The sequence below is a fragment of the Oncorhynchus mykiss genome, chromosome 12, assembly GCF_013265735.2.
Source record: "Oncorhynchus mykiss isolate Arlee chromosome 12, USDA_OmykA_1.1, whole genome shotgun sequence".
NCBI classification, from domain to species: Eukaryota; Metazoa; Chordata; class Actinopteri; order Salmoniformes; family Salmonidae; genus Oncorhynchus; species Oncorhynchus mykiss.
In genome coordinates, this window is record NC_048576.1 from 97917737 (window position 1) to 97943956 (window position 26220).

The 26220-nt window shown below is 50.5% G+C and overlaps 1 protein-coding gene across 2 annotated transcripts; it reads right to left on the bottom strand.

Annotated features, from left to right (window-relative positions):
* Window positions 1-26135, bottom strand: LOC110487090 (COP9 signalosome complex subunit 1). Of its 2 annotated transcripts, XM_036939423.1 has the most exons (14): window positions 25982-26134; window positions 19230-19322; window positions 17996-18177; window positions 17683-17847; window positions 12627-12762; window positions 12325-12402; window positions 12010-12070; window positions 10993-11078; window positions 10420-10514; window positions 9736-9841; window positions 7357-7437; window positions 6471-6608; window positions 5295-5429; window positions 1-396 (listed from the first exon to the last, which is right to left on the bottom strand). In XM_036939423.1, the coding sequence occupies exons 1-14, from the start codon at window positions 26012-26014 to the stop codon at window positions 319-321; spliced, it is 1467 nt and encodes a 488-aa protein (XP_036795318.1). In that variant the 5' UTR covers window positions 26015-26134; the 3' UTR covers window positions 1-318. The 2 variants fall into 2 exon arrangements, with proteins under 2 accessions (XP_036795318.1, XP_036795319.1); XM_036939424.1 differs by lacking the exon at window positions 7357-7437 and having other exon boundaries at window positions 25982-26135.
* Window positions 26136-26220: the final 85 nt, after the last annotated feature.

The following is a 26220-nucleotide window of genomic DNA, read 5'->3' on the forward strand; positions in this document are numbered from 1 at the left end:
GTTTGAGGGGACGCAGGTGGTTTTTTTGCTAACGTTGGGGCCATGTCATAGGCTGCTTCTCAAATGACACCATGTTCCCCACTGTTGGCCAGACTCCAGCTTAGGAGTTGTAGCTTTGACTTGGCCAAAAGAAGGGCACTACTTGAGGCCTGTTGTGGACAGGCACCCCACACTCCCTCTGTTCATTCAGAGGCACCAGGCATCGTCTGTGTACCAAATGGCCCACTACTTTTGACCAGGGCCCCATAGGGTAGTGCACTACATAGGGAGCAGAGTGTCAGACACAGCCAGCGATGGTGTCATGACGGGACGTCCCTGTCACATGGTGCTGCTCATCCTGGTTGTTTGGCTGTTGGCTGTTGATAGCTCCCCTAGGTTGCCTTCTCTAGGAGGGGACTGAGAGAGGAGGAGGAGAAGGAGGAGAGAGGAGGAGAAGGAGAAGAGAGAGAGGATGAGAAGAGGGAAGGGAGGGAGAGAGGAGGAGAAGAGGGAAGGGAGGGAGAGAGGAGGAGAAGAGGGAAGGGAGGGAGAGAGGAGGAGAAGAGGGAAGGGAGGGAGAGAGGAGGAGGAGGAGAGAGAGGATGAGAAGAGAGGAGGAGGAGAAGAGGGAAGGGAGGGAGAGAGGAGAAGAGGGAAGTCAGGGAGAGAGGAGGAGGAGGAGGAGAGAGAGGATGAGAAGAGAGGAGGAGAAGAGAGAGAGGATGAGAAGAGGGAAGGGAGGGAGAGAGGAGGAGAAGAAGAGGGAAGGGAGGGAGAGAGAGAGAAGTGAACAGATGTAGACTTAACAGTGAAATGTTTAGAGAGGAGAGAGAGGTGGATAAATTGTCTCGAGGGGCACACAACAGTTGATTTCAAACTGACACAGTACTAAAACAATACATCACCTGATAAATGAAAAGCTCTGACAACATGTTCCAAACACCCGGTGAACTATCCAAGGTTTCCCCATAAACTGAGGGATATAGAGGAAGCAGCTTACTCCCCAGGGGTCCGGTTTCCCAGACATAGATTAAACCTAGTCCTGGAGTGAAGAATCTACATTGAGAATGCTTCTATTCAGGACTTCATGTGTGTCTAGGAAAGATCCATCTCCAGTAGTCTAGACTGGGGCAGTGTGGTAACAGCTGTAGTCTAGACTGGGGCCGCGTGGTAACAGCTGTAGTCTAGACTGGGGCCGCGTGGTAACAGCTGTAGTCTAGACTGGGGCCGCGTGGTAACAGCTGTAGTCTAGACTGGGGCCTTGTGGTAACAGCTGTAGTCTAGACTGGGGCCGTGTGGTAACAGCTGTAGTCTAGACTGGGGCCGCGTGGTAACAGCTGTAGTCTAGACTGGGGCCGCGTGGTAACAGCTGTAGTCTAGACTGGGGCAGTGTGGTAACAGCTGTAGTCTAGACTGGGGCCGCGTGGTAACAGCTGTGGTCTAGACTGGGGCCGCGTGGTAACAGCTGTGGTCTAGACTGGGGCCGTGTGGTAACAGCTGTAGTCTAGACTGGGGCCGCGTGGTAACAGCTGTAGTCTAGACTGGGGCCTTGTGGTAACAGCTGTAGTCTAGACTGGGGCCTTGTGGTAACAGCTGTAGTCTAGACTGGGGCCGCGTGGTAACAGCTGTAGTCTAGACTGGGGCCTTGTGGTAACAGCTGTAGTCTAGACTGGGGCCGCGTGGTAACAGCTGTAGTCTAGACTGGGGCCGCGTGGTAACAGCTGTAGTCTAGACTGGGGCCGCGTGGTAACAGCTGTAGTCTAGACTGGGGCCGTGTGGTAACAGCTGTAGTCTAGACTGGGGTCGCGTGGTAACAGCTGTAGTCTATACTGGGGCCTTATAGTAACAGCTGTAGTCTAGACTGGGGCCTTGTGGTAACAGCTGTAGTCTAGACTGGGGCCTTGTGGTAACAGCTGTAGTCTAGACTGGGGCCGCGTGGTAACAGCTGTAGTCTAGACTGGGGCCGCGTGGTAACAGCTGTAGTCTAGACTGGGGCCGCGTGGTAACAGCTGTAGTCTAGACTGGGGCCTTGTGGTAACAGCTGTAGTCTAGACTGGGGCCGCGTGGTAACAGCTGTAGTCTAGACTGGGGCCGCGTGGTAACAGCTGTAGTCTAGACTGGGGCCGCGTGGTAACAGCTGTAGTCTAGACTGGGGCCGCGTGGTAACAGCTGTAGTCTAGACTGGGGCCGTGTGGTAACAGCTGTAGTCTAGACTGGGGCCGTGTGGTAACAGCTGTAGTCTAGACTGGGGTCGCGTGGTAACAGCTGTAGTCTATACTGGGGCCTTATAGTAACAGCTGTAGTCTAGACTGGGGCCGCGTGGTAACAGCTGTAGTCTAGACTGGGGCCGCGTGGTAACAGCTGTAGTCTAGACTGGGGCCGCTTGGTAACAGCTGTGGTCTAGACTGGGGCCGTATAGTAACAGCTGTGGTCTAGACTGGGGCCGTATAGTAACAGCTGTAGTCTAGACTGGGGCCGCGTGGTAACAGCTGTAGTCTAGACTGGGGCCGCGTGGTAACAGCTGTAGTCTAGACTGGGGCCGCGTGGTAACAGCTGTAGTCTAGACTGGGGCCTTGTGGTAACAGCTGTAGTCTAGACTGGGGCCGCGTGGTAACAGCTGTAGTCTAGACTGGGGCCGTATAGTAACAGCTGTAGTCTAGACTGGGGCCGTATAGTAACAGCTGTAGTCTAGACTGGGGCCGCGTGGTAACAGCTGTAGTCTAGACTGGGGCCGCGTGGTAACAGCTGTAGTCTAGACTGGGGCCGCGTGGTAACAGCTGTAGTCTAGACTGGGGCCTTGTGGTAACAGCTGTAGTCTAGACTGGGGCCGCGTGGTAACAGCTGTAGTCTAGACTGGGGCCGCGTGGTAACAGCTGTAGTCTAGACTGGGGCCGCGTGGTAACAGCTGTAGTCTAGACTGGGGCAGTGTGGTAACAGCTGTAGTCTATACTGGGGCCTTATAGTAACAGCTGTAGTCTAGACTGTGGCCGCGTGGTAACAGCTGTAGTCTAGACTGGGGCCGCGTGGTAACAGCTGTGGTCTAGACTGGGGCCGTATAGTAACAGCTGTAGTCTAGACTGGGGCCGTATAGTAACAGCTGTAGTCTAGACTGTGGCCGCGTGGTAACAGCTGTAGTCTAGACTGGGGCAGTGTGGTAACAGCTGTAGTCTAGACTGGGGCCGTATAGTAACAGCTGTAGTCTAGACTGGGGCCGTATAGTAACAGCTGTAGTCTAGACTGGGGCAGTGTGGTAACAGCTGTGGTCTAGACTGGGGCCTTGTGGTAACAGCTGTAGTCTAGACTGGGGCCGCGTGGTAACAGCTGTAGTCTAGACTGGGGCCGTATAGTAACAGCTGTAGTCTAGACTGGGGCCGTATAGTAACAGCTGTAGTCTAGACTGGGGCAGTGTGGTAACAGCTGTGGTCTAGACTGGGGCCTTGTGGTAACAGCTGTAGTCTAGACTGGGGCCGCGTGGTAACAGCTGTAGTCTAGACTGGGGCAGTGTGGTAACAGCTGCAGTCTAGACTGGGGCCGCGTGGTAACAGCTGTAGTCTAGACTGGGGCCGTGTGGTAACAGCTGTAGTCTAGACTGGGGCCGCGTGGTAACAGCTGTAGTCTAGACTGGGGCCGTGTGGTAACAGCTGTAGTCTAGACTGGGGCAGTGTGGTAACAGCTGTAGTCTAGACTGGGGCCGCGTGGTAACAGCTGTAGTCTAGACTGGGGCCGCGTGGTAACAGCTGTAGTCTAGACTGTGGCCGCGTGGTAACAGCTGTAGTCTAGACTGTGGCCGTGTGGTAACAGCTGTAGTCTAGACTGGGGCCGCGTGGTAACAGCTGTAGTCTAGACTGGGGCCGTGTGGTAACAGCTGTAGTCTAGACTGAGGCAGTGTGGTAACAGCTGTAGTCTAGACTGGGGCCGCGTGGTAACAGCTGTAGTCTAGACTGGGGCCGCGTGGTAACAGCTGTAGTCTAGACTGGGGCCGCGTGGTAACAGCTGTAGTCTAGACTGGGGCCGCGTGGTAACAGCTGTAGTCTAGACTGGGGCAGTGTGGTAACAGCTGTAGTCTAGACTGGGGCCGCGTGGTAACAGCTGTGGTCTAGACTGGGGCAGTGTGGTAACAGCTGTAGTCTAGACTGGGGCCGCGTGGTAACAGCTGTAGTCTAGACTGGGGCCGCGTGGTAACAGCTGTAGTCTAGACTGGGGCCGCGTGGTAACAGCTGTAGTCTAGACTGTGGCCGCGTGGTAACAGCTGTAGTCTAGACTGGGGCCGCGTGGTAACAGCTGTAGTCTAGACTGGGGCCGTGTGGTAACAGCTGTAGTCTAGACTGGGGCAGTGTGGTAACAGCTGTAGTCTAGACTGGGGCCGCGTGGTAACAGCTGTGGTCTAGACTGGGGCAGTGTGGTAACAGCTGTAGTCTAGACTGGGGCCGCGTGGTAACAGCTGTAGTCTAGACTGGGGCAGTGTGGTAACAGCTGTAGTCTAGACTGGGGCAGTGTGGTAACAGCTGTAGTCTAGACTGGGGCCTTGTGGTAACAGCTGTAGTCTAGACTGTGGCCGCGTGGTAACAGCTGTAGTCTAGACTGGGGCAGTGTGGTAACAGCTGTAGTCTAGACTGGGGCCGTGTGGTAACAGCTGTGGTCTAGACTGGGGCCTTGTGGTAACAGCTGTAGTCTAGACTGGGGCCGCGTGGTAACAGCTGTAGTCTAGACTGGGGCCTTGTGGTAACAGCTGTAGTCTAGACTGGGGCCTTGTGGTAACAGCTGTAGTCTAGACTGGGGCCGCGTGGTAACAGCTGTAGTCTAGACTGGGGCAGTGTGGTAACAGCTGTAGTCTAGACTGGGGCAGTGTGGTAACAGCTGTAGTCTAGACTGGGGCCAGGTGGTAACAGCTGTAGTCTAGACTGGGGCCGCGTGGTAACAGCTGTAGTCTAGACTGGGGCCAGGTGGTAACAGCTGTAGTCTAGACTGGGGCCGCGTGGTAACAGCTGTAGTCTAGACTGGGGCCGCGTGGTAACAGCTGTAGTCTAGACTGGGGCCGCGTGGTAACAGCTGTAGTCTAGACTGGGGCCGCGTGGTAACAGCTGTAGTCTAGACTGGGGCCAGGTGGTAACAGCTGTAGTCTAGACTGGGGCCGCGTGGTAACAGCTGTAGTCTAGACTGGGGCCAGGTGGTAACAGCTGTAGTCTAGACTGGGGCCGTGTGGTAACAGCTGTAGTCTAGACTGGGGCCGCGTGGTAACAGCTGTAGTCTAGACTGGGGCCAGGTGGTAACAGCTGTAGTCTAGACTGGGGCCAGGTGGTAACAGCTGTGGTCACCTTGACGTGTATCTGGTTGCGCAGCACAGCAGCTCTGAGGATCGTGGCTTTGGCTCGTCTCTGGAACTCCTTGCCCATGTGGACAGACTTCTCAAATGTGTGGCCCCTCTGGTCCACGTCCCTCGCATACAGGATCTGACATCACACATACAGGAAACAGGAAGTTACTTACTCACACGGGAACTGGGGAGAGACTGGTGTGTACCTCTGTAGTGATAGTTGATGTGTAGAGAGACTGGTCTACGGCTAGTGTGTGTGACCTTGCTGTGTGAGTCTATACGTGCGTGTGTGTTACCTTGCTGTGAGAGTCTGTGTGTGTGTTACGTTGCTGTGAGAGTCTATACGTGTGTGTGTGTTACCTTGCTGTGAGAGTCTATACGTGTGTGTGTGTTACCTTGCTGTGAGAGTCTATACGTGCGTGTGTGTGTGTTACCTTGCTGTGAGAGTCTATACGTGCGTGTGTGTGTGTTACCTTGCTGTGAGAGTCTATATGTGTGTGTGTGTGACCTTGCTGTGAGAGTCTATACGTGTGTTACCTTGCTGTGAGAGTCTATACGTGTGTTACCTTGCTGTGAGAGTCTATACATGTGTGTGTGTGTTACCTTGCTGTGAGAGTCTATACGTGTGTGTTACCTTGCTGTGAGAGTCTATACATGTGTGTGTGTGTTACCTTGCTGTGAGAGTCTATACGTGTGTGTTACCTTGCTGTGAGAGTCTATACGTGTGTTACCTTGCTGTGAGAGTCTATACGTGTGTGTGTGTGTTACCTTGCTGTGAGAGTCTATACGTGTGTGTTACCTTGCTGTGAGAGTCTATACGTTTGTGTGTGTGTGTTACCTTGCTGTGAGAGTCTATACGTGTATGTGTTTTACCTTGCTGTGAGAGTCTATACGGGTGTGTGTGTGTTACCTTGCTGTGTGAGTCTATATGTGTGTGTTACCTTGCTGTGAGAGTCTATACGTGTGTGTGTGTGTTACCTGGCTGTGAGAGTCTGTGTGTGTGTGTTACCTTGCTGTGAGAGTCTATACGTGTGTTACCTTGCTGTGAGAGTCTATGTGTGTGTGTGTGTGTGTGTTACCTTGCTGTGAGAGTCTGTGTGTGTGTGTGTGTGTTACCTTGCTGTGAGAGTCTATACGTGTGTTACGCTGTGAGAGTCTATACGTGTGTGTGTGTTACCTTGCTGTGAGAGTCTATACGTGCGTTGATCAGTCCCTCCAGTATGAGCTGGGTCAGTTCATCCTCCAGAGATAACACTGTGGTGTTGAAGGACTGGGACATCTTAGTCATGTCTGCAGACACATACGGGCTGAAGTACTGACACACACACACACACACCGGGTTAACAACTTGGGCTGAGGTACTGACTCAGGTTAACAACTTGGGCTGAGGTACTGACTCAGGTTAACAACTTGGGCTGAAGTACTGACTCAGGTTATCAACTTGGGCTGAAGTACTGACCCAGGTTAACAACTTGGGCTGAAGTACTGACTCAGGTTAACAACTTGGGCTTAAGTACTGACTCAGGACACAGGTTAACAACTTGGGCTGAAGTACTGACTCAGGTTAACAACTTGGGCTGAGGTACTGACTCAGGTTAACAACTTGGGCTGAAGTACTGACTCAGGTTATCAACTTGGGCTGAAGTACTGACCCAGGTTAACAACTTGGGCTGAAGTACTGACTCAGGTTAACAACTTGGGCTTAAGTACTGACTCAGGACACAGGTTAACAACTTGGGCTGAAGTACTGACTCAGGTTAACAACTTGGGCTGAGGTACTGACTCAGGTTAACAACTTGGGCTGAGGTACTGACCCAGGTTAACAACTTGGGCTGAGGTACTGACCCAGGTTAACAACTTGGGCTGAGGTACTGACTCAGGTTAACAACTTGGGCTGAGGTACTGACTCAGGACACAGGTTATCAACTTGGGCTGAAGTACTGACTCAGGTTAACAACTTGGGCTGAGGTACTGACTCAGGACACAGGTTATGTAGGGATATGAAGGAAAGGAATCCAGGTGTAAAACACTGTTGTGTTGTCATGGTGCCATGACGGTCTTACCTGTATAAGGGCTCTGTTTCTGATCTGTGTGTACAGTGTTCTAACGTGGGGGGCCAGGTACAGGTCCAATAGAAGGTTATCCTGCAGGAAAGAGAGGAAGGGCATTGGTGTTAGGTGCACATTCAAATCCCAGTTGTTTTTGAGCCATGGAGCGGCAGGAAGCCTAGTGGTTAGAGCAGGTAGCCTAGTGGTTAGAGCAGGTAGCCTAGTGGTTAGAGGGGTGGCAGGTAGCCTAGTGGTTAGAGCAGGTAGCCTAGTGGTTAGAGGGGCGGCAGGTAGCCTAGTGGTTAGAGGGGCGGCAGGTAGCCTAGTGGTTAGAGCAGGTAGCTTAGTGGTTAGAGGGGCGGCAGGTAGGCTAGTGGTTAGAGGGGCGGCAGGTAGCCTAGTGGTTAGAGGGGCGGCAGGTAGCCTAGTGGTTAGAGGGGCGGCAGGTAGCCTAGTGGTTAGAGGGGCGGCAGGTAGCCTAGTGGTTAGAGGGGCGGCAGGTAGCCTAGTGGTTAGAGGGGCGGCAGGGTAGCCTAGTGGTTAGAGGGGCGGCAGGTAGCCTAGTGGTTAGAGCAGGTAGCCTAGTGGTTAGAGCAGGTAGCCTAGTGGTTAGAGGGGTGGCAGGTAGCCTAGTGGTTAGAGCAGGTAGCCTAGTGGTTAGAGGGGCGGCAGGTAGCCTAGTGGTTAGAGCAGGTAGCCTAGTGGTTAGAGCAGGTAGCCTAGTGGTTAGAGGGGTGGCAGGTAGCCTAGTGGTTAGAGGGGCGGCAGGAAGCCTAGTGGTTAGAGCAGGTAGCCTAGTGGTTAGAGCAGGTAGCCTAGTGGTTAGAGCAGGTAGCCTAGTGGTTAGAGGGGCGGCAGGTAGCCTAGTGGTTAGAGGGGCGGCAGGTAGCCTAGTGGTTAGAGCAGGTAGCTTAGTGGTTAGAGGGGCGGCAGGTATCCTAGTGGTTAGAGGGGCGGCAGGTAGCCTAGTGGTTAGAGGGGCGGCAGGTAGCCTAGTGGTTAGAGGGGCGGCAGGTAGCCTAGTGGTTAGAGGGGCGGCAGGGTAGCCTAGTGGTTAGAGGGGCGGCAGGGTAGCCTAGTGGTTAGAGGGGTGGCAGGGTAGCCTAGTGGTTAGAGGGGTGGCAGGGTAGCCTAGTGGTTAGAGGGGCGGCAGGTAGCCTAGTGGTTAGAGGGGCGGCAGGTAGCCTAGTGGTTAGAGGGGCGGCAGGGTAGCCTAGTGGTTGGAGGGGCGGCAGGGTAGCCTAGTGGTTAGAGGGGCGGCAGGGTAGCCTAGTGGTTAGAGGGGCGGCAGGGTAGCCTAGTGGTTAGAGGGGCGGCAGGGTAGCCTAGTGGTTGGAGGGGCGGCAGGGTAGCCTAGTGGTTAGAGGGGTGGCAGGGTAGCCTAGTGGTTGGAGGGGTGGCAGGGTAGCCTAGTGGTTGGAGGGGCGGCAGGGTAGCCTAGTGGTTAGAGGGGTGGCAGGGTAGCCTAGTGGTTAGAGGGGCGGCAGGGTAGCCTAGTGGTTAGAGGGGCGGCAGGGTAGCCTAGTGGTTTAGAAGGGCGGCAGGTAGCCTAGTGGTTAGAGGGGCGGCAGGTAACCTAGTGGTTAGAGGGGCGGCAGGTAGCCTAGTGGTTAGAGGGGCGGCAGGTAGCCTAGTGGTTAGAGGGGCGGCAGGTAGCCTAGTGGTTAGAGGGGCGGTGAGGGTAGCCTAGTGGTTAGAGGGGCGGCAGGTAGCCTAGTGGTTAGAGGGGCGGCAGGTAGCCTAGTGGTTTAGAGGGGCGGCAGGTAGCCTAGTGGTTAGAGGGGCGGCAGGTAGCCTAGTGGTTAGAGTAACAGCCAGCTCTGTCTTCTCCATTATCATCTAGTCCGCCTGTAACCGTCTTCTCCATTATCATCTAGTCAGCCTGTAACCGTTTTCTCCATTATCATCTAGTCAGCCTGTAACTGTTTTCTCCATTATCATCTAGTCAGCCTGTAACTGTCTTCTCCATTATCATCTAGTCAGCCTGTAACTGTCTTCTCCATTATCATCTAGTCAGCCTGTAACTGTCTTCTCCATTATCATCTAGTCAGCCTGTAACTGTCTTCTCCATTATCATCTAGTCAGCCTGTAACTGTCTTCTCCATTATCATCTAGTCAGCCTGTAACTGTCTTCTCCATTATCATCTAGTCAGCCTGTAACTGTCTTCTCCATTATCATCTAGTCAGCCTGTAACTGTCTTCTCCATTATCATCTAGTCAGCCTGTAACTGTCTTCTCCATTATCATCTAGTCAGCCTGTAACTGTCTTCTCCATTATCATCTAGTCAGCCTGTAACTGTCTTCTCCATTATCATCTAGTCAGCCTGTAACTGTCTTCTCCATTATCATCTAGTCAGCCTGTAACTGTCCACATTAAACTGTTTACTTCCTTACCTTCATCTCATCCAGTAGTTTCAGACAGGATGCGTACTTTGATTCGTAAAACTTGAAGATTATGTCACGCACCTGGGGCTCCAACTCTAAAAACAACTTAAAGGAGCTGGAGAGAGAAGAGAGAGAGAGACAGGGAGAAAGAGAGAGAGAGACAGAGAGAGAGAGAGACAGGGAGAAAGAGAGAGAGACAGGGAGAGAAAGAGAGAGAGACAGGGAGAGAGAGAGACAGGGAGAAAGAGAGAGAGACAGGGAGACAGGGGGAGAGAGAGAGACAGGGAGACAGGGGGAGAGAGAGAGACAGGGAGAGACACAGGGAGAGAGAGAGAAAGAAAGAGAACAGAGAGAGAGAACAGAGAGAGAGAGAGAGAGAACAGAGAGAGAGACAGGGAGAAAGAGAGAGAGACACAGGGGGAGAGAGAGAAAGAGAGAGAGAACAGAGAGAGAGAGAACAGAGAGAGAGAACAGAGAGAAAGAGAGAGAGAGAAAGAGAGATGCTGACGTTTCATTATGTACTGAAATCTGTCATCACCCAACAAGCTGCTCCTCTCCATAACAGTTCTCATCAAGGCCTTCCACTTGGAGAGAACAATGAAGCTCTTCAAATAACAACAGTTAGCATTTACCTGAAGTGTACTTCTTAGGAGGGGACGACTAAGTGTGGTGCACACTGCGTAGGGAGCCTACCTGCTTGAGATGATGTTCTTCTGTAGTTCCTGTCTGTCGAAGGTGGCCAGGGCACACATCCCTCCATACACCGCTACATTACTGGGGGACAGAAGCTGGGGAGGGGGTCCACAACAGGTTACAACTCCTCAATCCTAAAACACTCCATGTACACAGCAACATCATGGCTCAGACCAGATATGGTGGAGTTGGGGGTCAGGTGAGTTGGGGGGGGAAAATCAGGTGAGTTGGGGGGGGGGGGGGGGGGGGGGGGGGGTGAGAGATCAGGTGAGTTGGGGGGGTCAGGTGAGTTGGGGGGGGGGGAAATCAGGTGAGTTGGGGGGGGGGAGATCAGGTGAGTTGGGGGGGGAAATCAGGTGAGTTGGGGGGGGGGGATCAGGTGAGTTGGGGGGGGGGGGAAATCAGGTGAGTTGGGGGGGGGGAAATCAGGTGAGTTGGGGGGGGTCAGGTGAGTTGGGGGGGGTCAGGTGAGTCGGGGGCGGGGTCAGGTGAGTTGGGGGTGGGGTCAGGTGAGTTGGGGGGCAGGGTCAAGTAAGTAGGGGTCAGAGATAGGGGGATATATTGATATCTGACCTCTGGGAAGTCGCAGTGGTCAAATGAAGCCTGGAGGAAGCACTTAGCGGCCGGTTTGTACTTTCTAGAGGCCAGCTCTGCCAAACCTGGAGGGGGTGGGTTCAACAGAAACATTAGAAAGCGCAACTCACAATTTAAAAAGAGGTTTTATTACCTGTTATGACCTAAGACTTCAGTGGTCCTCCTAACAGTACAGTATAATGTCTTAGCTGTAGACTTCAGTGGTCCTCCTAACAGTACAGTATAATGTCTTAGCTGTAGACTTCAGTGGTCCTCCTAACAGTGCAGTATAATGTCTTAGCTGTAGACTTCAGTGGTCCTCCTAACAGTACCGTATAATGTCTTAGCTGTAGACTTCAGTGGTCCTCCTAACAGTACAGTATAATGTCTTAGCTGTAGACTTCAGTGGTCCTCCTAACAGTACAGTATAATGTCTTAGCTGTAGACTTCAGTGGTCCTCCTAACAGTACAGTATAATGTCTTAGCTGTAGACTTCAGTGGTCCTAACAGTACAGTATAATGTCTTAGCTGTAGACTTCAGTGGTCCTCCTAACAGTATAATGTCTTAGCTGTAGACTTCAGTGGTCCTAACAGTACAGTATAATGTCTTAGCTGTAGACTTCAGTGGTCCTCCTAACAGTACAGTATAATGTCTTAGCTGTAGACTTCAGTGGTCCTCCTAACAGTACCGTATAATGTCTTAGCTGTAGACTTCAGTGGTCCTCCTAACAGTACCGTATAATGTCTTAGCTGTAGACTTCAGTGGTCCTCCTAACAGTACAGTATAATGTCTTAGCTGTAGACTTCAGTGGTCCTCCTAACAGTACAGTATAATGTCTTAGCTGTAGACTTCAGTGGTCCTAACAGTACAGTATAATGTCTTAGCTGTAGACTTCAGTGGTCCTCCTAACAGTACAGTATAATGTCTTAGCTGTAGACTTCAGTGGTCCTAACAGTACAGTATAATGTCTTAGCTGTAGACTTCAGTGGTCCTAACAGTACAGTATAATGTCTTACCCGCAGCACATTTTAATTTGGTGAGGACAGATTGGTTCTGACTGTCTCTCTCTCCTCGTTGCTAGAAGAACAAGCGGGAGGTAAGTCAGTGATCTTCTCTCAGTGTGAAGGCTATATTAGAGTCTACTATACACACACACACACACACACACACACACACACACACACACACACACACACACACACACACACACACAACAATTTAAAAAAGGAGAACATCTATTGAACAAATTCTCATACTGCTTGGTTTGACAAGTTTCTCTCACTAGGAAGGTACGATGGAAAGGTCATTTTTTCATGTCATTCAGTACTAACCTCAGCTATCTCTGGAGTGGATTCTGCCTTGCTGACGTAGCTAAGCACATGGGACCAGTTCTGGAGGTAAACGCTAACCTAGCGAGAGAGAAATACACACAGAGAGAGACATGAGACAGACAGAGGAGAGAAAAGGTTTGAGAAAACTTCCAAGGATGTTAGGTCAAGACAATCCACGTTTATAGACTTGACCAAGTGAAGACACAACTTGACGATAAAAGTTGACATGAACATTCATAAACATTAATTTCGGAGGCACCGTGTTGATGACGTTCAGACACATGCTGATGATGTCATAGTACCTTGATGACGTTCAGACACATGTTGATGACATGCTTGGCACTAGTGCAGTAGTCTCGGGCTCGGCTGTAACACTTCAGGGCGTTGCTGAGATCTCCACAGTCTAAATAGTGGTCCCCAAGGTCATCATGACCCCGCCTGAACAGACAGAGAGGGAGGGAGGGGGGGGAAGAGAGAGGGGGGAGGAGGGGGAGGAGGAGGAGAGAGAGGGGGGAGAGAGGGGGAGGAGGAGGAGGAGAGAGAAGGGAGGAGAGAGAGGGGGAGGAGGAGGAGAGAGAGGGGGAGGAGGAGAGAAGGGGAGGAGAGGGGAGGTTGAGAGAGGGGAGGGAGGAGGAGAGGTGAGGAGGAGACGGGGGAGGGAGGAGGAGAGAGTTGAGGATGAGAGAGAGGGGGAGGGAGGAGGAGAGAGGGAGGGAGGGGGAGGAGGAGAGAGGGAGGGAGGGGGAGGAGGAGAGAGGGAGGGAGGGAGGGGGAGGAGAGAGGGAGGGAGGGAGGGGGAGGAGGAGAGAGGGAGGGATCCAGAGAGAGAACTTGTTGACTGGTTCCATTTGGGTTTTGAGGCCCTTCCTCTCCCCTACCACATCCCTGGCTGTGTCCACATCCTCCAACCTTATCCCAAAGTGTACACTTTATTTAACCAGGTAGACTAGTTGAGAACAAGTTCTCATTTGCAACTGCGACCTGGCCAAGATAAAGCATAGCAATTCGACAACACAGAGTTACACATGGAATAAACAAAACATACAGTCAATAATACAGTAGAACAAAAGAAAACTAAAAGTCTATATACAGTGAGTGCAAATGAGGTAAGTTAAGGAAATAAATAGGCCATGGTGGCGAAGTAATTACAATATAGCAATTAAACACTGGAATGATAGATCGGCAGAAGATGAATGTGCAAGTAGAGATACTGGGGTGCAAAGGAGCAAGATAAATAAATAAATACAGTATGGGGATGAGGTAAGTAGATGGGCTGTTTACAGATGGGCTATGTACAGTTGCAGTGATCTGTGAGCTGCTCTGACAGCTGGTGCTTAAAGCTAGTGAGGAAGATGTGAGTCTCCAGCTTCAGAGATTTTTGCAGTTGGTTCCAGTCATGGGCAGCAGAGAACCGGAAGGAAAGACGACAGAGAGCTCCTCTCATGGAACTGAAATCACTGGGTGTGTGTAAACCCAGCAGATGTCCGAGGTTCTAGCCATGCATGTTGTCCGAGTTCCATCTCCACTGCTTGTGACACAGTCGAGTTCCATCTCCACTGCTTGTGACACACATGTAACACAGTCGAGTTCCATCTCCACTGCTTGTGACCCACATGTAACACAGTCGAGTTCCATCTCCACTGCTTGTGACACAGTCGAGTTCCATCTCCACTGCTTGTGACACAGTCGAGTTCCATCTCCACTGCTTGTGACACAGTCGAGTTCCATCTCCACTGCTTGTGACACAGTCGAGTTCCATCTCCACTGCTTGTGACACAGTCGAGTTCCATCTCCACTGCTTGTGACACAGTCGAGTTCCATCTCCACTGCTTGTGACCCAGTCGAGTTCCATCTCCACTGCTTGTAACACAGTCGAGTTCCATCTCCACTGCTTGTGACACAGTCGAGTTCCATCTCCACTGCTTGTGACACAGTCGAGTTCCATCTCCACTGCTTGTGACACACATGTAACAGTCGAGTTCCATCTCCACTGCTTGTGACACAGTCGAGTTCCATCTCCACTGCTTGTGACACACATGTAACACAGTCGAGTTCCATCTCCACTGCTTGTGACACAGTCGAGTTCCATCTCCACTGCTTGTGACCCACATGTAACACAGTCGAGTTCCATCTCCACTGCTTGTGACCCACATGTAACAGTCGAGTTCCATCTCCACTGATTGTAACACAGTCGAGTTCCATCTCCACTGCTTGTGACACAGTCGAGTTCCATCTCCACTGCTTGTGACACAGTCGAGTTCCATCTCCACTGCTTGTGACACAGTCGAGTTCCATCTCCACTGATTGTGACACAGTCGAGTTCCATCTCCACTGCTTGTGACACAGTCGAGTTCCATCTCCACTGCTTGTGACACAGTCGAGTTCCATCTCCACTGCTTGTGACACAGTCGAGTTCCATCTCCACTGCTTGTGACACAGTCGAGTTCCATCTCCACTGCTTGTGACACACATGTAACAGTCGAGTTCCATCTCCACTGCTTGTGACAGTCGAGTTCCATCTCCACTGCTTGTAACACAGTCGAGTTCCATCTCCACTGCTTGTGACACAGTCGAGTTCCATCTCCACTGATTGTAACACAGTCGAGTTCCATCTGCACTGATTGTAACACAGTCGAGTTCCATCTCCACTGATTGTGACACAGTCGAGTTCCATCTCCACTGCTTGTGACCCACATGTAACAGTCGAGTTCCATCTCCACTGATTGTGACCCACATGTAACAGTCGAGTTCCATCTCCACTGATTGTAACACAGTCGAGTTCCATCTCCACTGCTTGTGACACAGTCGAGTTCCATCTCCACTGCTTGTGACACAGTCGAGTTCCATCTCCACTGCTTGTGACCCACATGTAACAGTCGAGTTCCATCTCCACTGATTGTGACCCACATGTAACAGTCGAGTTCCATCTCCACTGCTTGTGACCCACATGTAACAGTCGAGTTCCATCTCCACTGATTGTGACACAGTCGAGTTCCATCTCCACTGCTTGTGACCCACATGTAACAGTCGAGTTCCATCTCCACTGCTTGTGACCCACATGTAACAGTCGAGTTCATCTCCACTGCTTGTGACACAGTCGAGTTCCATCTCCACTGCTTGTGACCCACATGTAACAGTCGAGTTCCATCTCCACTGCTTGTGACACAGTCGAGTTCCATCTCCACTGCTTGTGACACAGTCGAGTTCCATCTCCACTGCTTGTGACACAGTCGAGTTCCATCTCCACTGCTTGTGACACAGTCGAGTTCCATCTCCACTGCTTGTGACACAGTCGAGTTCCATCTCCACTGCTTGTGACACAGTCGAGTTCCATCTCCACTGATTGTGACACAGTCGAGTTCCATCTCCACTGCTTGTGACACAGTCGAGTTCCATCTCCACTGCTTGTAACACAGTCGAGTTCCATCTCCACTGCTTGTGACAGTCGAGTTCCATCTCCACTGCTTGTGACACAGTCGAGTTCCATCTCCACTGCTTGTGACACAGTCGAGTTCCATCTCCACTGCTTGTGACAGTCGAGTTCCATCTCCACTGCTTGTGACACAGTCGAGTTCCATCTCCACTGCTTGTGACACAGTCGAGTTCCATCTCCACTGCTTGTGACACAGTCGAGTTCCATCTCCACTGCTTGTGACACAGTCGAGTTCCATCTCCACTGCTTGTGACACAGTCGAGTTCCATCTCCACTGCTTGTGACACAGTTGAGTTCCATCTCCACTGCTTGTGACACAGTCGAGTTCCATCTCCACTGCTTGTGACACAGTCGAGTTCCATCTCCACTGATTGTGACACACATGTAACAGTCGAGTTCCATCTCCACTGCTTGTGACACAGTCGAGTTCCATCTCCACTGCTTGTGACACACATGTAACAGTCGAGTTCCATCTCCACTGCTTGTGACACAGTCAAGTTCCATCTCCACTGATTGTAACACAGTCGAGTTCCATCTCCACTGCTTGTAACACAGTCGAGTTCCATCTCCACTGCTTGTAACACAGTCGAGTTCCATCTCCACTGATTGTAACACAGTCGAGTTCCATCTCCACTGCTTGTGACACAGTCGAGTTCCATCTCCACTGCTTGTGACACAGTCGAGTTCCATCTCCACTGCTTGTGACACACATGTAACACAGTCGAGTTCCATCTCCACTGCTTGTGACACAGTCGAGTTCCATCTCCACTGCTTGTGACCCAGTCGAGTTCCATCTCCACTGCTTGTAACACAGTCGAGTTCCATCTCCACTGCTTGTGACACAGTCGAGTTCCATCTCCACTGCTTGTGACCCAGTCGAGTTCCATCTCCACTGCTTGTAACACAGTCGAGTTCCATCTCCACTGCTTGTGACACAGTCGAGTTCCATCTCCACTGCTTGTGACACAGTCGAGTTCCATCTCCACTGCTTGTGACACAGTCGAGTTCCATCTCCACTGCTTGTGACACACATGTAACACAGTGAAAACAATGTCTACTTGAGTCCCCCCCCCCCCCCCTCCCCGTAGCTAGTTACCTGATGCTCTCTTTGATGGAGTCTCCCCTCCCCGTAGCTAGTTACCTGATGCTCTCTTTGATGGAGTTTCCCTCCCCGTAGCTAGTTACCTGATGCTCTCTTTGATGGAGTTTCCTCCCCGTAGCTAGTTACCTGATGCTCTCTTTGATGGAGTTTCCCTCCCCGTAGCTAGTTACCTGATGCTCTCTTTGATGGAGTTTCCTCCCCGTAGCTAGTTACCTGATGCTCTCTTTGATGGAGTTCCCTCCCCGTAGCTAGTTACCTGATGCTCTCTTTGATGGAGTTTCCCCTCCCCGTAGCTAGTTACCTGATGCTCTCTGATGGAGTTTCCCCCCCGTAGCTAGTTACCTGATGCTCTCTTTGATGGAGTTTCCCCTCCCGTAGCTAGTTACCTGATGCTCCCTTTGATGGAGTTTCCCCCCTCCCATAGCTAGTTACCTGATGCTCTCTTTGATGGAGTTTCCCCTCCCGTAGCTAGTTACCTGATGCTCTCTCTGATGGAGTTTCCCCTCCGTAGCTAGTTACCTGATGCTCTCTTTGATGGAGTTTCCTCCCCGTAGCTAGTTACCTGATGCTCTCTTTGATGGAGTTTCCTCCCCGTAGCTAGTTACCTGATGCTCTCTTTGATGGAGTTTCCCCTCCCCGTAGCTAGTTACCTGATGCTCTCTTTGATGGAGTTTCCCCTCCCGTAGCTAGTTACCTGATGCTCTCTTTGATGGAGTTCCCTCCCCGTAGCTAGTTACCTGATGCTCTCTTTGATGGAGTTTCCTCCCCGTAGCTAGTTACCTGATGCTCTCTTTGATGGAGTTTCCTCCCCGTAGCTAGTTACCTGATGCTCTCTTTGATGGAGTTTCCCTTGTAGTTCTTGAGGTCAGTGTCCAGCTTCTCCAGTTTGAGAAGGGCCTTTTTCCTGGTGTTCTCTGCCCAGGCTGTGTCCAGGAGAGGGGCCTCCGCCGGCCCATCAGGCACCGCGTCAGGGACACCCTGCGCCTGTCTGGGGAATAGACAGAGATGTTAGGGTCGTATGCACACATGCGGGATCTCTCACACACACACACACACACACACACACACACACACACACACACTTTTGTACCTTATATAGGCTCCACTTCACTCTCACACACACTCTTTCTCCTCACCGCTTGGCGTCGGTGAGTCTGCGGTGGATCTCCTCGTACACGTCTACGTTGAAGGTCCTCTGGACGAAGGACAGGGCCATCTTCAGGGCCTCGGCACGGAGCTGGGGACAATGTTGTGCTATGAACTGCAGTCTCTCAATACGCATCAGACCGCTGTAGCTGGAGGCAAACTGCTCCAGGTCCTAGAGAGGGAGACCAGGAGAGATGAAAGACAGGGAGACAAAAGAGAAATTGTGAGTGAGACAGCGAGAGGCAGTGAGACAGGAAGATTGAGAGAAAAACAGAGAGAGAGACAGAGAGCGAGACACAGCGAGATTGAGAGAGAGAGAAAGAGACAAAACAGTGAAAAGATAACACATGATAGGAGTAGACCACCATGTGACAGACTGACTTCATTTAGTTCAGTATAGAATATAGAAGAAGAACTACAAAGCTAAGGAAGATACCGTCAGTAACGTCCCAGTGCTAGGGCTAGCTTAGTGCTATAGTAACGTACCAGTGCTAGGGCTAGCTTAGTGCTATAGTAACGTACCAGTGCTAGGGCTAGCTTAGTGCTATAGTAACGTACCAGTGCTAGCTGAATGCTATAGTAACGTACCAGTGCTAGCTGAATGCTATGTACCAGTGCTAGGGCTAGCTTAGTGCTATAGTAACGTCCCAGTGCTAGGGCTAGCTTAGTGCTATAGTAATGTACCAGTGCTAGGGCTAGCTTAGTGCTATAGTAACGAACCAGTGCTAGGGCTAGCTTAGTGCTATAGTAATGTACCAGTGCTTGGGCTAGTTTAGTGCTATAGTAACATACCAGTGCTAGGGCTAGTTTAGTGCTATAGTAACGTACCAGTGCTAGCTTAGTGCTATAGTAACGTACCAGTGCTAGGGCTAGTTTAGTGCTATAGTAACATACCAGTGCTAGGGCTAGTTTAGTGCTATAGTAACGTACCAGTGCTAGCTTAGTGCTATAGTAACATACCAGTGCTAGCTTAGTGCTATAGTAACGTACCAGTGCTAGGGCTAGCTTAGTGCTATAGTAACATACCAGTGCTAGCTTAGTGCTATAGTAACATACCAGTGCTAGGGCTAGCTTAGTGCTATAGTAACGTACCAGTGCTAGCTTAGTGCTATAGTAACGTACCAGTGCTAGGGCTAGCTTAGTGCTATAGTAACGTCCCAGTGCTAGCTTAGTGCTATAGTAACGTACCAGTGCTAGGGCTAGCTTAGTGCTATAGTAACATACCAGTGTGGGGTTTTCCACCACATAGTTGGTGTCTGGAGCATTCTGCTGGTCTTCCTGGGGGTCAGCATCGATCTGCATCGGCTCAACAGCCCCCTGGAGGAGAGAGAGGGATGGGAGAGAGAGGAGAGAGAAGATGAGATGGAGAGAGAGTGAGCGGGGGAGATGGAGAGAGAGCGAGCGGGGGAGATGGAGAGAGAGAGGGATGGGAGAGAGAGGAGAGAGAAGATGAGATGGAAAGAGTGAGCATGGGAGATGGAGAGAGAGAGCGAGGGAGATGGAACAGCGGGGGAGATGGAGAGAGAGAGCAGGGGAGATGGAGAGAGAGAGGGATGGAAGGGAGGGGGAGAGAGAAGGTGAGATGGAGAGAGAGAGAGACTTTTAGAGATTAACCCCCTAAGGTCAATGTCCGGGAACCTACTGAAATCGAATTAGCATTTTAAAAAAGCCCCATAGAAATCCATCCATTTCAGCTAGAGCGGTGTTTGTCCGACTACGAGACATCCCAATTGGTCTTCTCACTTCTGTAGCGTCCGAACAGCCTACAAATGACTGACCCTTCAATGGAAAGATGAGACCCTCACAAACATGACGGTGTTCTCCGTTTTGATCTATGACCCCGACAAGCTACTTGGGACTCATCTGGAGTCGGTACAGCCGATCTGCCAACTGTCTGAACAGTTTGGCCTAGACACTAATATGACCCTCTGTGTGAAGATGAGACCCTCACAAACATGACGGTGTTCTCCGTTTTGATCTATGACCCCGACATGCTACTTGGGACTCATCTGGAGTCGGTACAGCCGATCTGCCAACTGTCTGTAGTGTCTGAACAGTTTGGCCTAGACACTAATATGACCCTCTGTGTAAAGATGAGACCATCACAAACATGACAGTGTTCTCTGTTTTGATCTATGACCCCGACAAGCTACTTGGGACTCATCTGGAGTCGGTACAGCCGATCTGCCAACTGTCTGAACAGTTTGGCCTAGACACTAATATGACCCTCTGTGTAAAGGTGAGACTCTCACAAACATTCTCACCTGGTGGTTTTGTTCTAGGAAGCCCACAGGCCTCACAAGACTGATCTGAAGGTCCCCAGATACGAAGTTAAAAACATTTATGGAAATATATATGGAGACTGGATTAGTACCAAAAATATGGGGTTAAATACATGTAAAAAAAACAAACATTTTTATTTAAACTAGGCAAGTCAGTTAAGAACACATTCTTATGTTCAATGGTGGCCTAGGAACAGTGGATTAACTGCCTTGTTCAGGGGTAGAACAACAGATTTTAACCTTGTCAGCTCGGGGATTCGATCTTGAAACCTTCCGGTTATGAGTCCAACGCTCTGACCACTAAGCTACCTGATCTCTCTTACAGGGCAGACACTTCAGAACAAACTGCCTTTTGGTTGTTTTTTGGGGGACTATCCATTGTTCCATGTAGTGAATGATATTCTGTGTTTGTATGGGCCAATTTTTAAACCTTTATTTAACTAGGAAAGTCAGTTAAGTCAATTAAGAACAAATTCTTATTTTCAATGGAGGCCTACCGGGGAACAGTGGGTTAACTGCCTTGTTCAGGGGCAGAACGACAGATTTTTTACCTCTTATCTTGTCAGCTCGGGGATTCAATCTAGCAACCTTTCGGTTACTGGCTCAACGCTCTAACCACTAGGCTACCTGCTCTAACCACTAGGCTACCTGCTCTAACCACTAGGCTACCTGCTCTAACCACTAGGCTACCTGCTCTAACCACTAGGCTACCTGCTCTAACCACTAGGCTACCTGCTCTAACCACTAGGCTACCTTCTCTAACCACTAGGCTACCTGCTCTAACCACTAGGCTACCTTCTCTAACCACTAGGCTACCTGCTCTAACCACTAGGCTACCTGCTCTAACCACTAGGCTACCTGCAACCCCTCTAACCACTAGGCTACCTGCTCTAACCACTAGGCTACCTGCAACCCCTCTAACCACTAGGCTACCTGCCTCTAACCACTAGGCTACCTGCAACCCCTCTAACCACTAGGCTACCTGCAACCCCTCTAACCACTAGGCTACCTGCTCTAACCACTAGGCTACCTGCTCTAACCACTAGGCTACCTGCTCTAACCACTAGGCTACCTGCTCTAACCACTAGGCTACCTGCTCTAACCACTAGGCTACCTGCTCTAACCACTAGGCTACCTGCCTCTAACCACTAGGCTACCTGCAACCCCTCTAACCACTAGGCTACCTGCAACCCCTCTAACCACTAGGCTACCTGCAACCCCTCTAACCACTAGGCTACCTGCTCTAACCACTAGGCTACCTGCAACCCCTCTAACCACTAGGCTACCTGCTCTAACCACTAGGCTACCTGCCGCCCCTCTAACCACTAGGCTACCTGCTCTAACCACTAGGCTACCTGCCGCCCCTCTAACCACTAGGCTACCTGCTCTAACCACTAGGCTACCTGCTCTAACCACTAGGCTACCTGCTCTAACCACTAGGCTACCTGCTCTAACCACTAGGCTACCTGCCGCCCCTCTAACCACTAGGCTACCTGCTCTAACCACTAGGCTACCTGCTCTAACCACTAGGCTACCTGCTCTAACCACTAGGCTACCTGCCGCCCCTCTAACCACTAGGCTACCTGCTCTAACCACTAGGCTACCTGCTCTAACCACTAGGCTACCTGCTCTAACCACTAGGCTACCTGCTCTAACCACTAGGCTACCTGCTCTAACCACTAGGCTACCTGCTCTAACCACTAGGCTACCTGCCGCCCCTCTAACCACTAGGCTACCTGCTCTAACCACTAGGCTACCTGCTCTAACCACTAGGCTACCTGCTCTAACCACTAGGCTACCTGCTCTAACCACTAGGCTACCTGCTCTAACCACTAGGCTACCTGCCCTAACCACTAGGCTACCTGCTCTAACCACTAGGCTACCTGCCGCCCCTCTAACCACTAGGCTACCTGCCGCCCCTCTAACCACTAGGCTACCTGCCGCCCCTCTAACCACTAGGCTACCTGCTCTAACCACTAGGCTACCTGCTCTAACCACTAGGCTACCTGCCGCCCCTCTAACCACTAGGCTACCTGCCGCCCTTCTAACCACTAGGCTACCTGCCGCCCTAATAGCAGTAAGGACAAAAATGATTTATCAAAAAAACGATCCTTGGTAATGACCTTAAAACAACTCCATATATCAGAGCTTCGCTCTGTCTGCTCTGGTGGTCCTACCTCTGGGAGCAGGGAGCATGCTGAGAGGCTGGAGCTGAGGACGTAGTCCCCTGCAGTGAACGCTGACAGCTGATTGGGTCTGCTGCTGCTATGGGAGGTAGAGGGAAGCTCTGAGGCCGAGGTCTGGGCCAAGCTAGCCCTACTCTTATCCCTGTCTCTGGCCATGGCCCTGTTTCTTTCGCTGTCCTGAGCCTGAGCTTGTTCTGCCCCTGCGGCAACCTCCAGCTCTGACACTGAGCTGTCCTGGAGGAGGGAGGGGAGGCGGGAGATGGAGTGGAGGCGGGAGAGGGGAGATGGAGGCAGGAGAGGGGGGAGATGCAGGGAAGGAAGGGGGGGGGGGCAGAAGAGTGATTTCTGTCTTTGATGACTTAAAGCACTTCGCATGATAAGTCATGTCAGTCAGCTAGCCAGAACTCTCACATTAGCTGGATGTTATTTGGGGTTGTGTATTGTAAGTAATTGCCTACCTCCTCATGCCTTTTGCACACAATGTATATAGACTCTTAAAAAAAATTATACTGTGTTATTGACTTGTTTATTGTTTACTCCATGTGTAACTCTCTGTTGCTGTCTGTTCACACTGCTTTGCTTTATCTTGGCCAGGTCGCAGTTGTAAATGAGAACTTGTTCTCAACTAGCCTACCTGGTTAAATAAAGGTGTTCTCAACTAGCCTACCTGGTTAAATAAAGGTGTTCTCAACTAGCCTACCTGGTTAAATAAAGGTGTTCTCAACTAGCCTACCTGGTTAAATAAAGGTGTTCTCAACTGGCCTACCTGGTTAAATAAAGGTGTTCTCAACTGGCCTACCTGGTTAAATAAAGGTGTTCTCAACTAGCCTACCTGGTTAAATAAAGGTGTTCTCAACTAGCCTACCTGGTTAAATAAAGGTGAAATAAAAAAATTAAACTACATGACCAAAAGTACCTCCTTGAAAACATCTTATTCCATAATCATGGATCATCATTGATTTGATTTGGAGTTGGTCCCCCTTTTGTTGCTATGACAGCCTCCACTCCTCCTGTTGTTGGAACATTGCTGCGGGGACTTGCTTCCATTCAGCCACAAGAGCATTAGTGAGGTTGGGCACTGATGTTGGGCGATTAGGCCTGGCTCGCAGTCGGCGTTCCAATTCATCCCAAAGTAATTCGATGGGCTTGAGGTCAGGGCTCTGTGTAGGCTAGTCAAGTTCTTCCACACCGATCGACAAACCATTTTTTTTTTTTTTTTAATTTTACCCTCTTTTCTCCCCAATTTCGTGGTATCCAATTGTTGTAGTAGCTACTATCTTGTCTCATCGCTACAACTCCCGTACGGGCTCGGGAGAGACGAAGGTTGAAAGTCATGCGTCCTCCGATACACAACCCAACCAAGCCGCACTGCTTTTTAACACAGCACGCATCCAACCCGGAAGCCAGCCGCACCAATGCGCCGGAGGAAACACCGTGCACCACTTGGTTAGCGCACACTGCGCCCAGCCCGCCACAGGAGTCGCTGGTGCGCGATGAGACAAGGACATCCCTACCGACCAAGCCCTCCCTAACCCGGGCGACGCTAGGCCCACGGACCTCCCGGTCGCGGCCGGTTACGACAGAGCCTGGGCGCGAACCCAGGAACTCTGATGGCACAGCTGGCGCTGCAGTACAGCGCCCTTAACCACTGCGCCACCCGGGAGGCCCCGACAAACCATTTCTGTATGGACCTCGCTTGGTGCACGGGGGCATTGTCATGCTGAAACAGGAAAGGGCCTTCCCCAAACTGTTGCCACAAAAAAATTATCTATACTGTAGCGTAAACATTTCCCTTCACTGTAACTAAGGGGCCTAGCCTGAACCATGAAAAACAGCCCCAGACCATTATTCTTTCTCCACCCAACTTTACAGTTGGCACTATGCTTTGGGACAGGGAACATTCTCCTTGCATCCACCAAACCCAGATGGACTGCCAGAAGGTGAAGCGTGATTCATCACTCCAGAGAACACGCTTCCACTGCTCCAGATTCCAATGGCAGTGAGCTTTACACGACTCAACAAAAACATTTAATGGGTTTCCATGGCCGAGCAGTCGCACACCAAGATCACAATGCCAAGCGTCACCATGGAAACCCATATATATTTTTTTATTTAACCTTTATTTAACCAGGCAAGTCAGTTACGAACAAATTCTTATTTACAATGGACAGCCTACCCCAGCCAAACCCGAACGACGCTGGGCCAATTGTGCGCCGCCCTATGGGACTTGGCCGGTTGTGATACAGCCTGGAAATTAACCAGGGTCTGTAGTGACACCTCTAGCACCAAGATGCAGTGCCCTAGACCGCTGCGCCACTCGAGAGCCCATGAAGCTTCCGACGAACAGTTCTTGTGCTGACGTTGCTTCCAGAGGCAGTTTGGAACTTAGTAGTGCTTCAGTGGTCCCAGTCTGTGATCTTGTGAGGCCTACCACTTCGCGGCCGAGCCGTTGTTGCTCCTAGACATTTTCACTTCATAATATCAGCACTTACATTTGTCCAGGGCAGCTCTAGCAGGGTATACATTTTACAAACTGACTTGTTAGAATAGTACCACGTTGAAAGTCACTGAGCTCTTCAGTACGGGCCATTCTACTGCCAATGTTTGTCTATGGAGATTGCATGGATTTAATTTAATAGAGATTACATGGCTGTGTGCTCGATTTTATACACCTGTCAGCAACGGGTGTGGCTGAAATAGCAGAATCCACTCATTTGAAGAGGTGTCCACATACTTTTGGTGATGTAGTGTATATTTGTTGCCGTACAAACAAGGTGGGTCACACATGTGAATTGGTGGAAGAAGCCAGGTCTGAGACATTTAAGAAACATGGAAGTCCTGCTTCTTGCATAAAAGGGATGTCAATTAATGCGTTGTCTCTAAATGAACAGCAAGGGTTGGTGAAAGGTTTCAGGGTGATAGTAACTTCTGCCAGTCCGGTGGACGTTGTTTATCTAGTTGATTATAACAGATAATTTAAGAATTGTTTCCATGGCAATCTTCTCTAGCGAACTACATTTTTATTTAGCTAGCTAAATAGCTTGCATTTTAGGTGGCTACGCTAACGTTTGACACAGATGTAGCTATGCTAGTAAGGAATTACTAACTGCAGTCAGGTTTATTTTTAAATGAGCAAATTACAGTAACGACTCAACACGACAAACTGTCTGTTTACATTTTCTATAACTAATTTAGCTACACTTGTTTGTTTTTTAAAAATCCGCCGACTAGTTAGCTATACCCATCAAACAAATTGTAGATTTATAATCTATAATAAACCTAGTTCAATCCGCCCTAACGTTAAATTTATTAGCTAATAAGGACTAACTTGATGTTGAGACCCCAGCATAGCTTCTTAGCTAACATTAGCTAGCAAGATTAGCTTGTTAGCTAACTCTAGTTGAAAACACTTTGTTAGAGGACCAAATAGATCGACTCAATCTAAACAAAAAATATAGTCATTCAAACGTGTTCCCGGTTATATAAACTGTTGAAAACACAAGTTTACCTGAAAGTTAAAGACCTGTACGGGCAGAGGCATCTCCTTCTCTGCCGACACAAACACAATAATCACATCCGGGGTATGGGAGTGCAACTTGTATCCAAATCCCTGTGGAGCAAAAGTCACTGCCTAAAATCAAAATATGGCTAGCTGGAACAAACCCAACTTTGGCGCTGTTATGAAACATTTTAATACCCACAGTCATACATTATCACACATGGTTACAACGCCTAGTATATTGGACT

Excerpts from the sequence above, each read along its gene's own strand:
- LOC110487090 (XM_036939423.1), bottom strand. The coding sequence starts at position 26,014 with ATGCCTCTGCCCGTACAGGTCTTTAACTTTCAG. Across the intron at positions 18,178-19,229 it reads TGGTGGAAAACCCCACACTG|GACCTGGAGCAGTTTGCCTC; the intron begins GTATGTTACTAT and ends CTCCCTCTCTAG. Across the intron at positions 11,079-12,009 it reads CAAATTAAAATGTGCTGCGG|GTTTGGCAGAGCTGGCCTCT; the intron begins GTAAGACATTAT and ends CACCCCCTCCAG.